This window comes from Mirounga angustirostris, unplaced genomic scaffold, assembly GCF_029215605.1.
Source record: "Mirounga angustirostris isolate CCGP_5_RB_7025 unplaced genomic scaffold, mMirAng1.0.hap1 SCAF_7, whole genome shotgun sequence".
Taxonomy (NCBI): domain Eukaryota; kingdom Metazoa; phylum Chordata; class Mammalia; order Carnivora; family Phocidae; genus Mirounga; species Mirounga angustirostris.
In genome coordinates, this window is record NW_026991715.1 from 54,605,963 (window position 1) to 54,623,446 (window position 17,484).

Consider the following 17,484-nt stretch of genomic DNA (forward strand, 5'->3'; position numbering starts at 1 on the left):
TTAGCTGTTGGGTTTTATTTATTGTACTTTAATTTATTGTAGTTCCTCTTTAGCTCCTATTATTTCTTTGTTTAATGCATCATTTCCTTTTCCTTGTTTTTGTTTTTTAAATGAATGGTGGGAGGAAAAGATGATCAGGTTGTAGGCCCCCAGCTAACAGATCACAGTCCAAAGAGGGGGTTTGGAAATTCTCCTCCCTCCTGCTCTCTCAATAGCAGCCTTTCTAACTCTCCTTAAAAGATTCCTGGGACTCTTAATCTTGAAGCCCCTAAACTTTTAAACCTGTGTCCTTCAGGAGATTCAAAGGCTAACATTCTCTCCTGAGATGACAGGATGGTAACAAGCTGTCATGTGTCGGCAGCACCCTGAACTGCCGCAATTTGGAACTGCCTCCTTGTTCACCTGACAGGATGGCAGATGCTCAGTCAGCTCTCCACTGATCACGCTAGGTTCCAAACTTCTTTGGCCCTAATACTCTTTACATAATCACTGGGGAGATGTGATCACTAGAAGATGAGAGGATGTGGCAGCTATGCTCTGCTTGCTGAGCCTGGTCTTCACTGGCTGAGGCAGTGAAAAAGCTGAGCTAATGACAGAGGTGGCAGTCCTGTTGTGGGCCTTAGTCTCAAAGATGGTACTGTCTGGGGAATAAGAAATCCTTAGGGCATTCGAGCAAGAAGCTGTCTGTTGTTTGGGATTAAGAAATCACTTCAACATTTCTTCACCCTGGACCTGTGATTGTAACTTTACTCTAAGATGCCTAAAGCCATCCCATCTGGAATGCATGCAGAAAGCCTAACCAGTGGAAACACCATAGGCCCCTGATGTCTTCAGGATTAACATTCCTGATATCAATTAATGGAGAGAATCCCCAAGAGTTCATAACTTGTAACTTCTAATTTTGCTGAGGCATAACTGTTTTATATATTCTCTAGGGTGGAAAGCAGAAGTGAGACATTCAGCTAATGAGTGAATCTAGCCAACTCCATTATCTACATCTTGATGCAGTTTTTTGGGGTTATACCTAGTCCCTTACACATATAATATTAATCTCATGAAGTCACAAAAATGTTTCTTAAAAAAAAAAAAAGCTGAGAAAAAGAGAGCCAATTTTCTTGGCAATGGAAGGGAGAAGAAAGAATAGAAATAAAAAAATGTAAGTCATAGTTAGAACATTAGTTTTTTTTTTTAATTGAAGTACTGTGGACTATCATATTAGAACATCAGTTTTGATTAAGCAAAGGATGGGACGTCAAATTAAACAGTGGCTCAGATTTAAGATGGGTAAGAGGCTTGTATATGTTCTATATGGAAACAGGAGAGAGATTTTAGGAAACTTTCAGTAAGACTCCAGGCCAAACCTCATGCGAAGAATCAGGGATGGTCTTAAAGGCGGGACTTAAATTTCTCAGTTAAACTTTAATGTACGAGGAATGGGACAGTGTTTAACTTATTGGTCACTATATGCCACCACCTTGACCCAGCCTGGACATGTAGTAGGTGCTCAGTAAATACTTGCTGAACATTAAATCACTGAAATCAATTACATGCTTCAGAGATACTTGTAAATTTGGCATGTATTTCTTCCAAGGCTATGGCACTGTGTCCCACAGGATCGAATTTGACGAAATAATTTCTCTTTAGACATTGTAACTGTTTTCTGCATTTTGCCATCAACAAAGCAAAAGAATGAGAACTAGGTAGATGACAGCCCAAATATACCTTCCACCACAGGCAAAAATAACTCTCAAAGGAGCCTTACAGTGCCAAAGAACCACTCAAGAAAGGCTGGGCTTACTCTCATCAAGGAATCCCTTTATATTTATCTTAATGGAGAGTAGGAAGGCACTTGCACTGATTTCAGGACTTAGAATTTAAACTTATTTATTTTTTTTTTTAAGATTTTATTTATTTATTTGAGAGAGAGAAAGGGAGAGCACGAGCAGGGGAGGAGCAGAGGAAGAAGTAGGCTCCCTGCTGAGCAGGGAGCCCAATGCAGGGCTAGATCCCAGGACCCCGGGATCATGACCTGAGCCTAAGGCAGATGCTTAACTGACTGAGCCACCCAGGTGCCCCAAGAATTTAAACTTATCACATCATTAAAGGCAACTTAAAATGTTTTCAGGTGTGAAATCTAATCTGCTTGTTTTAATTTTGAACAGGAAACACCAAAAAGGTGGTAGAATTTACCCAATTCAGAAAGAAAAAAAGGCTCATTACTATGTAGTAAAATCACATGAAAAAAATTGAATAAATTTTCACCAATATAAAGAAAGCTTTAAAAATTGTACCCAGATGGAAAAAATAAAACACTCTTTAATCAAAGCAAAGTAAGATCAAATGGCAAATTTTAATGAAATGCTTACTAGGAAACATTTTAAGTTTCAATTGGAGTCTATTTTTGAAACCTAGCAAGTGGAACAAATCATAAATCAGATTTTTAAAACACAATAAGGAATCAAAATAAAAAGTTGTAGGGTATCATTTTGACAGATATCCGACTGATGAAAAACCAACTATCAGAATATATCAATTTATTGACCATCCCCTTATTTAACCAGCTTTAGGTTATTTGTGTCTTTTGCTACTATAGATGGTGCTGTACTTTTTCTTTGTACACATGGGTGTGCGTCTATAGTTCTTAGTGGGATGTTCACAGCTGTGAGAAAGAATGAAGTAAATGTGGCAATGTACAAAGTTTTAAAATATAGTGTTAATTAAAAATAGGTGAATAGTGCATATAGACTGTATTTCCATCCAAATAAGGGAGAGAAGAAGTAAATGGATACATAAAATTTTTCACATACCAGACTGACAAAAAATCCAGAAATGTGAAAATTCCTGTTGACCAAGATGTAAAAACAGGCCTTTCTCATACACTGCTGGCAGGAATGTTAGTTGGTGAAATCTCAGCGGAAAGCAATTTGGCAATAGCTATTGTAATTACAAATGTATATACTTATGAGAATTATGTGCAAAATGACATATGTACAAGGTTGTTCATTACTCCACTGCACCTACTTACAAAGAGAGAGCGCAAACAACCTCAAACTCCTAGCTATAACAGGGAACTGATTTAATTGTATATTCGTAATATGGAATTTGATGCAGTTATAAAAAATGAGGAAGCTATCTATATACTGATATGGAAATATCTCCAAAATGTAAACTTAAAAAGCAAGGTGCTAAACATATATAATACCTACCACCTTTTGTAAGAGAATATACAACCAAATAAAATGGAAAACTTACTTGTAAAGGTAATACTCGGCATGGTCTATCTCTTCTCTAGAGGAAATGTTGTCCACAAACTAAAACACAGAAAAATAAACCTTTGGTTGAATGCAGATTATGCTATATATTGGATCTAATTCACACACTGACCTTAAAAAAGATAAGACACCCATCTTATTGGACCACTGTTCACATGGTATGACTCCATCCTTGAAACCCTTTTATACTAAAGCAAAGAATATACAATGGCTTCTCTTTTTCTATGTGTAGATCAACCTTGGTTAGATAAACTGAAAACCAAACATGAAACTTGCTTAGAACAAAAAAGAGCTCCTCCTACTACGGTATAATTAGTTATCAGTATTTCCCTTTATCTTTAAACCCTGATATTTTCTCTGTGTTCCAAGTTCCAAACACGAGAACACATAGTTGAAAGGATGAAGTCTCTAATGGCCGAAAAAATATGGCCCAAGAGATGAAAATCTAAATTTAGAAAATGCAGCCTTATGACCATTTTTCCTACTCTGGTTCAGAGTCAACCTGTGATCCTTGCACCAACAGTCTTCCTTTGAACCATAAAATCCCGTGTGTGCTCCTTAACTCTAAAAGAAACACAGAAATAATTATTCCAAGGATGGATTCTACCTTAAAGTAGAACACAGGCAAAAAGGATGTAGTAGGAGAAAATGCATGTTGTGAATATAATTAAAACCTCATGAAGAGGAAGAGAGTAAAAAGGGGGAGACTTTCTAAAAATGTCTAGGACTTAAGGATTTTATTTAGAAATCTCATTAAGGAGCAGAGAAAATACGCTTCAAACACAGGACTTAAAGTTGAGAACTAGCTCTCCTGATTGCTTGCTGTGTGGCAGAGACAGATGGCACCACCGCTCTGGAACTTAGCTGCTCCATCTGCATAACTAGATAAAGGCACCTGCACTGAAGAGTGTGAAGCCCCAGTGAGAAAATGTACATGAGAGCCTGTTAAGCTCTAAGGTGCTGCTTAAACAAATTATCATGTATTACGGCATACAGAAATTTTATCCATCATGGAAGAGATGAGCAATGGCTTTTCAGTTCCCCTCTGAAAATTATGAGTCTATACAATTTAGGTTATGACCTAGTTAAAACTATCTCCCTACTAAAAGGAAAATATCAAGAGGGAGAAAGAAAGGACCCCGACTAAAAAGGATGAGTCTCTTTACTTTTCCTCATCTTGAATTTTATGGTGCCATTAATTTCAACAAAGGATTTTCACAACTAAGATTTCATTTTAGCATCGCATCAGCCCTGTGAGGGAGATACTATTGACCCCACACTGGAAATGAGGAGACCGAGAGGGGCCCAACAGATAATGTCACAAAGTGAATTCATGATAAAGAAAAAATCAGATCTATTTGAGGGAGGCAACAGAAAAGAAGTTTGATGTCACAGAGATCTCGGTTTGAAGCCCACTTTTTCTACTTATGAACTGTGTGAACTTGAGAAAGTTATCAACCAGTCTGAGTCTTACACGTAAAATGCAGTTTACAGTGCTTATCTCAAATAGCCGCTGTAAGAAGTAACAGAGATAATGTACGTTAAGAAACTAGTAAAATGGCTGGCATAGAAAGTGTTCAGTAATGGTTACTATCAATTCCTATTCCCGATTCCCAGCCTAACATTATTCTCCCTTCCACTGCACTGCATATTTAACATTAACAATTTCCATTCTTTTATAGACTTCCTCAAGTATCAAAATTACTTCCAATATTAACAAATGAATACTATTACTTTGAAAGGTGTACCAACTTAAAAAAAATCATGATATCACAGAACAGAATATCATTCTGGAAAAATCAAAATAAATCAGATACACAACAATGATTACTGATACCAGAGTCTGGTAAATTTATTACCTTTTATTTCAGTTATAGAAATTTGCTACTTTACTACAAAACATCTATTAATAACTACAAAAACATACCATACTCTGGAGAAATATTTCCTATGAATGATAGTCTTTATTTACACAGCCTCATCTATATAAAGAGCCTCTCGTCCTCCTTCTTTGAAAATATACATGTTTAAGTTTTCTTACCCGTGATATTGTTAAAGAACTAACAGGCAACTTTCTCTCATATGTTTTATCCATTAAAGATGCTAGATCAGCTGTGAAGAAAGAAGGGAAAAGAACCTTGTTAAATATACACATTTCTTAAGAAAAATCTAACAGATACAACTCCTGCCAGATGGCTGCCAACACTGTAAAGTCACTATTAAAACAGATGCTTTCTTGCTCTTTTTATAAATCATTTTTGTATAAAGAGGATAAAGGAATATTAGTAATATTTTCAAAAATGATTTATTTAATTGGAGTAAGGAGTATTTTAAAAATCCCACCATATATTTAGCTTTTAAAAAATAGATCAATATCTCAGCTCAGGTCTCAATCTCAGGGTCATGAGTTCAAACCGAGTTGGACTCCAAGCTGGGCGTGGAGCCAACTTAAAAAAAATAAAAATAAAAAATGGATCAATAAAGTATCTCTGGAAGGAAACACAAGGAAGTGTTTTATCATTGACAGACTCCAGGGAAAGGAATTAGACGGTAGGGACCCAAGGAAAGAAGACACTTCATTGCTTACATGCTTATTCTTTTTGCGTTTTGAACCAGGGAGCTATATTAGCGATTCAAAAATTTAAAGGCTGGAATTTATCAAATGACTTTTATACATTTTCTGAACAAATCAGAGAAGCACTCTGTCTACATTTAGTGATTTTTGGCAGAACTATTCCTATTCTGGTTCCTTTAAGCAAAATATCCACAGAAATACTTGGCATTCCTGAGATTACACTGTTATCTCAGAGTCTAAAAGTCTGAAATACTAAGCAACATACTCTCCAAAAGAACTATTTCACACCTTCCCATTGCTTCTCAAACTTAAAATATGCTCTTTCCCCTTCTCCCCTCCCCTGAGCTCATGACTTTGTGTCTTATTTCCCTGAGTATAAAACAGAAGCAATCAGGAGAACTTTATCCTCCTACCATCAGGTTTCCAGGCTACCAGGATCTGTGCACATACACCCTGCCTTCCATTTTTTAACAAAGGATGAACTTTATTAAACAAACAACAAATGAAAATGACAAAAATCTCCCTTGACCTCATTATCTCCTTCCAGCTACTTCTCCTTTGCTCTGTTCCCCTCAGTAGCAAGAGTTCTCAAAACAGTCCTCCCTGATACATCTGTTCAGTCCCTGGGTGATCTCATGCGCTCTCTCTCCCATAGCTTTAATCATCATCTACGGATTATTCACTCCACACGTATATGCTTACCCTGACTTCTGCCTGTACCTTCAGACTTGTATTTCCAACTGCAGAGGTAACATCTCCATTTGGGTGTCTAATACATATCTAAACATGGCATGTTCTCTTAATTCTCCAACTTTTCCCTCAAACCTGCTTTTCCCCAAGCATTTCCCATCTCAGCAAACGGTGACTACATTTTCTGGCTTATTCAGGTCAAAAACCTAGGCATGGGGCGCCTGGGTGGCTCAGTCGTTAAGCGTCTGCCTTCGGCTCAGGTCATAATCCCAGGGTCCTGGGATTGAGCCCTACATCGGGCTCCCTGCTCGGCTGGGAGCCTGCTTCTCCCTCTCCCACTCCCTCTGCTTGTGTTCCCGCTCTAGCTGTCTCTCTCTCTCTGTGTCAAATAAATAAATAAAATCTTTAAAAAAAAAAAAAAAAAACCTAGGCATTATCCTAAAGCCCATTCTTTTTCATTCTATAACCAACTGTCAGCAAATCCTATGGGCTCTAGATTTGAAATATAAATATATTATTTTTCACTACCATTACCAATCTGTCACCTCCCAACTAGTCATCTTAACTACTGCCCCCACCCTTACAATCTAATCTCCACACAGCAGTCTGAGTAAGCCTTTTAAAAGATAAATCAGATCCTGCCACTTACTTTTCTTAACCAGCCAGCAGCTTGCTATCATACGGTGGAATAAAATCCAAAATATTTTCTATGACCTACAAATGCCTACACAAGTTGGTCTGTGTTTTTTGTTTTTTTCTTTTATACTTAGAAGTAAAGTCCATGAAAGCAAGGACTTAATTCACTGATGTATTCTCAGTCCCTAGAACAGTTTTTATAAAAGGCACTTAATAGCTTTAAAAAATGAATAAAAGGAAGAAAGGAAGGGAAAGAGAAAGGGAGCGAAGGATGAGAGGAAGTAAGGAGAAAGCAGTAATTGAATTTCCAAGTTTTTTTACTCCGTGGTAGAAGAAATTAGTGTCAAGTAAAAAGAAGACAGAGGTAATCAATCGTCAAGTATCTGTTGAAGACTTTTTGCTGTGCATTTAACCATTTTTTCCTCTTTCCTTTCCCTGGGGCAATGCTCTCAGTGACTCAGTAGCTACTGTGGGAAAGCAACACAAAATGCTGAAAACCTGATATGATGTAAAAGTAATTTCTTATGACTATCTTAAAGGGATTGATACCAGGTGATTAAAGAACATTAACACACACACACACACACACAAAGAAGTCCCAAAAACCTCTTCACGTTAAGGCAAATTAATATTGTAAATAGGATGATATTAAACAGCAGTCTCACGATACCAAATCTTTCCAATAAACACTCGATTGAGTTGGCTTCTGTACTATGGTAACTCAAGGTTCCCTTTTAATCCTTCACACCAAGACATCATCAGTCAAGTGAAATTGGTTGGGGCCTCAAAAAGGCAACAGCTGCAGAGCCAGGATTAGAGGAATAATATTTGCATATTAGAAGTCAGAGAGGGATTTGCTGCTAAATATTGTATGTGACCAATCACCTTATGCAACAGTGTCGGTGTGATGAATGAGGCAGAAAACTGCACAGAGCAGGGATGGCCAGGAAAGCTGGGGCAGCTGTGGCCTACAGAGGGCCAGCGCCACAGGCTTCTGGACCATGAGCTTCAACAGCCAAAATCACACTTCATGTTTCAGTGAGGGGCCTACAGATGCCCAGTTTTTCTTCAAAGAAATGTGCCAAAGAAGATGCCTTCTTGCCTGTCATTCAGCTCCTCAGGAATATATACTGCAGAGGATGGTTGAGGTCAACAAAAGCTGTATGGGAAAATGGATCTTCATCTAACAAAATGTAAAGCTATACAGACAACATGAAAGTATGTCCAGAAAATGAAATGTATACTAGTATAAAATGCTCTTCTTGTCTGAAGAAAACAATACCAATGATGATCTAAGGTCATAAAAGATTTTATTAAGGACCCTGCACTATTCCAAGTATAGGAGTGTAATCATTCACAAACCTGGTTAAGGATCTGAATCACCTGCAAAACTTGAAAACTTCAGATTCCTAAGTTTCACACACCCAGAAGGCGATTCTAATTCTGTAGACTTGAGGTAAGACCGGGGAAATAAAAATTTTTAAACAAAAGCCTCCAAGAGACTGTGATGCACCCTCGCAAGACCGAGAATGAATTATGTCTGAGAACTACTATGGAGGCAACATAAAGTAAGCCTTGGATATTGCTCGTAAGCTCGAAGAAGATATTAAACTGAATTCCATTTCTGGAATAAGATGGAAGATAAAACACCTAAATAAAATATTTTTTAAAAATTCAAATATATGACTGAGCTTTAGGCGAGAAATTATTAGATGGTTTTGGCTTTTCATGATTTCTATGTAAATGTGTACCATTGTTACCCAATCAACACTAAACTTTTTCTGGGCTTAAGAATATTTATGTGCCTTATCTAATTTAGGTAATAAAGAATTAGATACAAGTTATCTTTTTTTTTTAAGATTTTATTTATTTATTTGACAGAGACACAGCGAGAGAGGGAACACAAGCAGGGGGAGTGGGAGAAGGAGAAGCAGGCTTCCCGCTGAGCAGGGAGCCCGATGCGGGGCTTGATCCCAGGACCTGGGATCATGACCTGAGCCGAAGGTAAACGCTTAATGACTGAGCCACCCAGGCGCCCTTAGATACAAGTTATTATTGTACCCTCTAGAAGAAGTGATCAGAAAACAGAGTCTGAAGCTATGTTTTTCTTTCCCACATTTAGGAAAAACTACAAGCACACATGACATAGGTATAGAAGCAACAGAAGGAAGTAGGAAAAACTACCCTAGGAACCATTCTGAACTTAAGATATTTAGGTTTCCATGTATCTGTCACCAGAAGCTTTAAAACAAATAATTCCAGTAAAGGAAAATCTAAAGGCAAGCTTTATATACATATATACTAAGAAAATGAGACTAAAGGAGGATGATGTACACAACTCAGACCCATCTCTAGAACTGCCAGCAGATGATAAATATGAAACCTAATAAATATATGTCAGATATAGATGCAAATATGGAACTGACCAAGTTAGAAAAAGCACGTTTCAGAAAATTTCTGTCAGGCTTCAAGAGCAAGATTTGAAAAATCACTGCAACAAGCCAAAGACCTCCCCAGCTGAAATGACACAGCAAAACTAAACCTCAGCTAATGGAAGAAGTGCAAGAAATGACCACAGTGCTTAGTTTCAACCTGAATTCAAATGTGTCAATGGTGTAATTCTCTTTGAATTCGGAAAGGGAGTTCTTAAAAACAAAAATTAACTAAAACGAAAAGGTGTCCTTTACTTTATAATTACTTATAATCTAAAAAATTAGAAATAAAATATTTAATTCAGTAAGGCTCAGAAATCCAATTCAGCTCATCACCAAGGCCCTCAACCCCTAACAAGGTGACCCAAGGGAGAGAACTTCCTCTGATAGAATGCAGGCAGCTTCCTCATCAGGCCTTCCCTCCTACTGGCACCCTACTCAGTTCCCCCAAATGGTTTTCTCCTTAGTCCTATTCACTGTGGGCCCTAGTCTGTAATTAAAAAGCTGCTAACTGGCTAATGCTGTTAACTTGCACCCTGTACCTCCTCAATAGATCTGCATGGTTAGTGGAGGAATTTCAGACACAATGCTTTAATTCAGTGTTTATTTTAACCAAAGGGAAGCCTAGTACAGAAACAGTCTAAAACGGCAATCTTCTGACTTGAGTTGGAAAGCCCAAGAATCCTAGGGTTCTATAAAAAGCCCAATTGGAGAACTAAGGCCCTTTCAATAAACACATCAACCGTAATGGATTAAAATGTGTGGAATGCTTAAATCCAGGAGTTCATAACGGTATTTAAAAAAAAATATATCCTCATTGATCATTTTTGCAGTATGGTAGGAGGATGGTAGGATGGTAGGATTATCTTGAAAGCTGCCTCTTCATAAAAACTGTATCTCAGGATAACTAAACTGCTGATGAAAAAAAAATCTTGTAAAAAATTTTCTCAGTAATAAATAAGAAATGATAGAATTAAAATAGTAACATTCTGCAGCTCCTAATGAAATAATAGATATATAAGCAATGATCATGAATGGCCTTTAATATCACAGAGGGATAACCAAATGCTGTGTACCTCCTGATAAAAGTAAACAATACTTCCTATGAAGTAGTCATGCCAAAAGAAAAACAAAAAAGAAACCCTGAATCTGATCAAGTCTCCTACTCTAACTGCCAGCTTTATAGGGCATATGGAAGATAGAGGAACATGTTAACCACCACCATAAGGATGAAAACAGCAAATCCAGAATGTAGGAAACTCTCAGACAAAAGACCTGTTTTCCTCAACAAATAAATTACAAAAGAGAAATTTACAGATTAAAAAATAATTAAGAGACATCTCAACACATTACAATGTATGAACCTTATCTGGGTCCCATTTCAAGAAACTAAATTTAAAAAAAAAACTTACAAGACATCTGGGGAAATGTAAACATTGATGACATATTTAATGATGTTAAGGAATGACTAATTTTTAAAAATGAGAATGGTATATTTTTTAAAAAATCCTATCTTTTAGAGGTACATGTAAAAATACACAAAATGATCTGCTAACAAAGATTTGTTAAAAAGTAATCAGGTGATGGGAAAGGGGATTGATGAAACAAGACTAGGAAGGAATTGGTAATTGCTGGAGCCAGGTGACAGTATACAGGAGGATTCATTATACCATTCTCTCTACTTTTGTATGTTTCTATAAAAAATATTTTAAAAGAGGCAAGGGGAGAATAAAATGAATTGCACTGTATGGACCTTATATGCATCCTGATTCAACCAAACCATTAAAAGATTTATAAGAGTATCCAGGTAATTTGAACACTGACTGTATCTTTCATATTTAAATAATTATTAAAATTTTAGGTATGATAATGGTATTAAAAATACCCATACCTTTGAGACATATATGTTAAAATATTTATGGGTGAAATTACATACTATCTGGGATTTGCCTCAAAATAAACCAAAGGATCAGGATGGGGAGTAGAATCAGAGATGAAGTAAAGATTAGCCATGAGCTGGTAACTGTTGAAGCCAGATGATGGGTACAGGGGATTCCACATTTCAATTACTCTACCTTTGTATGTTTACATTTTCCATTATAAAACATTTTTTAAAAATTTCATCCATGGTGTTAGAAGTCAGGATAATGGTTACCTTTAAGGAGAAAATGGGAGCCACAATAAGGGCTTCTTGAGTGGGAGGGATGTTTTATTTCTTATATTTCTTACGTTAGTTTACTTGGTTCATCAATCTATACATTATGATTTATGCACGTTTCTGTATATATTATTCTGCAACCAAAATGTATTTTTTAAAAAGCAAGAAACCCACTCTTCAGTGCAAGGGAAGGCACTATGGTAGAAGTGAAGGTACTACAGCAATCACTGAGAAAGCTGTTTTTCAGCATAAAGGCAATGGCCCTAAATAAGTGTCAGAATATGGCCTCAGTTTCCTCATCCATAAGGGGGAATAGCAGCAGCTGCGTTAGCTGGCTGTTGTGAGCAGTAAATGGGACGGCACCTATGAAGTGCTTAGAACAGAACCAGCAAGGGATGAAGGTTGCCTTTGATTCTTATGTCTGAGGACCTGCCCTGCATTCATGGCCTGCTTGATCCCTAAAATGCAGTGTAGGTACTAAATAGCACTCCCGGTTTTAATCCAAGAGCTCCGTAGCAATAAATTACCCTCATACTGGGAGCTGGACAGATCCCTATTAGCCCGCCCCCAAGGCTCTAACAGAAAACCACTAATGAGACTGTACAGGAGGCACCAGAGCCTCACGCCCATCAGAGAAAACACCGAACACCTCCCCCGCAAGCACTCTGCGTGGAGGCGAAATCAGTTAAGCAGATGGAAGCCGAAGCCCCACACCCACACCCCGGCATCTTCCCTCTCCCACCCCGCTCCACTCCACCCCACGCCCTCCAATGGAGACGCGCGGAGCAAAAGCCTCATATCGCCCCTCCTCCTTCCCCCAATCAGCGAGCCCGCACCAGGTCGCAGCGCCCAATCCCAGCGCTCCACGTGCTAAGGGCAGCACTCCGCGCAAGCGCTTACGGGGGCGGCTTCCGGAAAAGTCCGCACCCAAACGCCAGGTTCCAAAGGCTGCGCAGCGGTCTGGGCAGAAGCGGCGCTGCCACCTACTGCACGATCCTCGGGATGCAGCCCCAGGCGCGGTGCCTGAATTCTCAGGACACACATCTCAACCCAAACACTCAAGAGTTAGGGAATACATGCGGTACTATCACATGGGTGCGAAAGTTTTTAATGACATTTTATTTTATTACACAGCAGGAAAAAAAATACTGTCTCAAAGAGCCTCTTTTCCCCCCAAGCAGTTTGAGTTTCCAAACCTTACCTCATACCCTAATCTTTTATATAGGGGTAGAATCAAGGGGCCTAGAAATTCGTTCATTCCACATTTCTGGAGTACCTATTATATGGTAGGGTATGAACTGAAGCAGGCATTATCATCATCCCTAATTTATGGCTACAGGAACAAGGTTAAATGACATAGTTTCTGAAAGCTGGCTTAACTAAGGCTCACATCCAGATGTCTGCCCCTAAGGGCAGACTTTTCACCACACCAAACGGCACAACGATGGTATAAAGTGCTGTAAGAATACAGGGTGAGGAAAAAATTCTGACTGGATAGGGATTCAGGATGTACAGAGGGTATTCAAGGAGGGTAGTCTTCAGTAAATGGTAGCTGTTAATGCTTTTCCAAGTATACTAATCTTAACAAAGACAGTCACCTACATTTGATATTTATTGCAGACTTACTATACTCATTCTTTGGCAAACAGCTTCTGCTTATTCAGGATCTATGTAAAAGTTCCTGTAAATCTGTCCCCTAATAACAAAGAGCTGACTATATCCTATACCAAGGCACCAAATATAATGGTCTTTTCTAATTTTCCCTTCATGCCTAGGAAAGCGTTAATAATAGCTTTCCTGAAATTCTTCATTTTCTTCCCTGCACTTCCACAGCACTTTTCTTACAGTTCATGCATGGCATATCAGAACACGCTTTGCAATATAATCAATGGAGTCCATGTTGGTTTCATCACTGGAACAGTGATTCCCAAAAGGAGTACTAATGGCCCCAGAGGGCAACTAGAAATATGGGGGTGTTTTCTGACTATCACAATGACTGCAGGGAGTACTGAATGAGCAGAAGACAGGAAAATTAGATAACCTGCAATGCAGAGACTGTCCCAACACATCAAAACATTGTCCTTGTTGGGGGCCAGAGTTTTCGGTACAGAAGGCTGATACAAATATGGCCTAGAAAAGGCAAGGAGCTCTGTGGGGATGAACTGGAATTGGAGGTTTCAGCATGAATTCATTATTTGTAAAGTATGTACACGTAAGCTTATATGCATGTGTGTGCATATATGTTTATGTGGCTATGTATACTTATTTTTCCTAGTTCTAGCCACTGAATAGGCCAAGAAGCAAAAACTCCACAGTAGCAAGAGGACAACTTGTGCACAGATCTTGTTTCTAATACCATTCCTTACTAAAAGGAACCAGGACTCCTTGGAGAAATAGTGGATTCCAGGGCTAGAGCAGGAAAGGTACAAGATGGAAAACTGGAAGTCAGGCTGAAAGGACTTCTACCAGCCAACACTGAATGTGACCATCCAAATAACAAGGATGGTAAGGAATCATTAAAAGAAAAAGAGGAATCCACAATCCACGAGATCATACTGGTAATAAACAGAGAAAGAAATGGAGGGAACAGAAGCCTCCTACTTACATTAGAATATTGAGTACTAATTACTAAATGTGGAGGTATTAACGAATTGGAAAACCATCATTTTGCAACCACCATAGTAAAGACTGACTCAGGCAAGAAGCTAAATGGATACTAAACTTAGGGAGAAACTTTCAGTCAGCAGCAGGACAGTGGCATGATACTAAAGTATCTCTCCACAGATTGCCCATTAGTCACAAGGGAGAAAAACAGTAACTCTCCAGACGAAAAATCACACACACTTGACTGGGTGATCAAAGTTAACCTCACCAGTGAGGGCAGATGGACACTGGGTGTCTCCAGATGAGAAGACATCCTGAGAAGGACACAACATTTTTGACAATATTCTGGCCAGGGGACCCTTCCTTGAATCTAATTATGAAGAAATACAAGACAAATCCCAAAAGAAGAATATTCTATTAAAAAAAGGGACTGGCTTCTTAAAAAATGTCAGGTAGTGTACACCAAAGCACTCAGCTTAACGGGCTATAACATATGTAACAAACTCTCAAATGGTTAAAAAAAAATGTGTGTGTAGAGAATGAGAAAGCAAAAACAAAAGGGTCAAAATGATGACAACTGGTGAATCTGGGCAAAGAGTACAGAGATGCTCTTTTTGTATTATTCTTACAAGTTTTCCTAAGTTTAAAATTATTTACAAATAAAAAGTTAAAATATTTGCCCCATGTACCATGGCATCTATGACATGGCAGACATTAACATGAATAAAAAAAAAAGTCAATCTGGGCGCCTGGGTGGCTCAGTTGGTTAAGTGACTGCCTTCCGCTCGGGTCATGATCCTGGAGTCCCTGGATCGAGTCCCGCATCGGACTCCCTGCTCAGCAGGGAGTCTGCTTCTCCCTCTGACCCTCTTCCCTCTCATGTACTCTCTCTCTCATTCTCGCTCTCTCAAATAAATAAATAAAATCTTTAAAAAAAAAAAAAAGTCAATCTGTTAATAATGGACAGAACTAATTCCACTTTACACATAAACAAAGGCAAAGTACTTTTTTGGGCAAAATTTGAAAATAAGCTGAATTTTCCATAGATGCAACTACCATGTAAACTGAAGACGGTAATTAGACTTGTTCAGAACTTTACCAAGAGTGTTCACCATTTTGTGAATTAAACAGTGTCCCATATGATAATGCCATTCCTGGTATTGGACCTTGCCAGTATACCACATCTGTACCCATCTGCACTTCTATCTATTCACACTGATTCTACGTTTCAGTGCAAGTATGTAGTTACTTACCTTCAGATTCTCCACACCTCTGTTTTGGTTAGCCCCTGCCTACATAGCCATTCCAGGACATACAAACCGATTTTGCTCTTGCAGTAACATCATCAGGGGAGAAAATTATGAGTTCTTTGAAAGCCCTCCCCACCCCAAGCTGGGCCATCACAGACAGCTACAAAAGAATGTCTCCCTCCTCCTTCCCCCCACTTATTAGAAGAATCCATAAACACAGGGGGACTTTATTCTTTAACATAAGCCCAAAAAAGCAGAGAAAGAAATCTGGGGGAGAATATTAGATCAGCACTGGAACTGATCAAAAAATTACATCAGTCCCATAAAACTATCACCAATCATCTGACTTTATCAATGTCCTCATGATGTTACATATAATGTATATTACATATATGAAGTATTTATATTTCTACAAAATGCTCATAGGGTCAGTGACTTCTTTTAGAGATTTCATTTATTTAGAGACAGAGCAAGAACACAAGTGGGGACAGTGGCAGAGGGGGAGGGAAAGGGAAAGAGAATCTAAAGCAGACTCCATGCTGAGTGCAGAGCCAGATGTGGGGCTTGATCTCACAACCCTGAGATCATGACCTCAACTGAAACCAAGAGTTAGAGTCAACACTTAACTGACTGAGTCACCCAGGCACCCCTAGGCCTTGTTATTTTAGAAAAGGCTGCTACCTGTGTAATATGACCTAGAGAACAAGGAAAGGGAAGTATAATTAGGAGCCTACTGCCTGAGAAGATGTTAGCCAACTATTTTTCCTAAATGGTTTGTATGAAATTATAACACTGCTTTCAAATCTATTACCTGGTAATAAAAAAAGAGTCAGAAAGAGCTCTAAAGACCACAAGTTAAGAAATTATAATAAAAAAGCATGAAAATATAAAATATATTTTTCTCTGCAGATAATATAAAAGAGACAACCTGCATGGTAACTAACTATATGACTAAAATGGACAAAAAACAAGAAAGAAGAGAATTGTTTACATAATTTAGGGAGACTAATCAAGGCAAAAATTAAGTAGAAATTTGCAGGATAGCAAAAATGATTTTGCCACAAGTAAAATAATAATCTAATTCTTTGTAAGACTTAAAATGTGCTTATCTGAATGGGACCATCATAAAAGCATCATTTCATAAATACATCATACGAACATGATGGTAAACATATAGAATGAATGACATGACATATCTAACAGCTCAACAGGTACCTACCGAGGTGACAATGTTCTTTTTCTCTTGCTTCCCATTTATGGCTGTCCACATATGCTGCAGAAAGCAGTCCTCTTTCACCTGAGGAAAAAAGTCAATTATTAACAGGTGTGGGTTCACAACGGGTTGTTTATGTCTTATTAAACATAGCTTTGTCATATTTTTTCTTTTTCTTTTTTTTAAAGATTTTATTTATTTATTTGAGACAGAGAGAATGAGAGAGAGAGAGCACATGAGAGGGGCGAGGGTCAGAGGGAGAAGCAGACTCCCTACCGAGCAGGGAGCCCGATGCGGGACTCAATCCCGGGACTCCAGGATCATGACCTGAGCCGAAGGCAGTCACTTAACCGACTGAGCCACCCAGGCGCCCAACTTTGTCATATTTTCAATGTACTAGGTTATGTAAAGATTCTAGTATGATACTATAACCAATATCGCAGAGTTCATAATTCAGTTATTGACAACATGCATTCCATCTCTAACAAGTAGAAGATACAGAAAAACTGAAAAATTCTACAATAATGTTACAGGTAAGAATGCTGGTAATTTTGTTCCTATAACTTTAGTACTAGAAGCCATTTGTTGCCCCTACATTATAGCCTAAGTGAGCCCTAGAACTCCTTCTTATAACCCAAATACTTGCTGAACTGT

General features: G+C 38.3%; 1 protein-coding gene across 2 annotated transcripts in view; it reads right to left on the bottom strand.

Annotated features, from left to right (window-relative positions):
* The window catches only part of MRPS27 (mitochondrial ribosomal protein S27), a 102,137-nt gene that overhangs the window by 77,116 nt on the left and 7,537 nt on the right, over window positions 1-17,484 (bottom strand). Inside the window, exons 2-4 of one of the 2 annotated variants that reach the window (XM_045896272.2) lie at window positions 16,837-16,914; window positions 5,314-5,384; window positions 3,253-3,311 (exon numbers count right to left, since the gene is read on the bottom strand). In XM_045896272.2, coding sequence (XP_045752228.1) covers window positions 3,253-3,311; window positions 5,314-5,384; window positions 16,837-16,914 — 208 coding nt within the window. The remainder of the gene's footprint in view (window positions 1-3,252; window positions 3,312-5,313; window positions 5,385-16,836; window positions 16,915-17,484) is intronic. The other variant, XM_064596219.1, reaches the window with a different exon arrangement.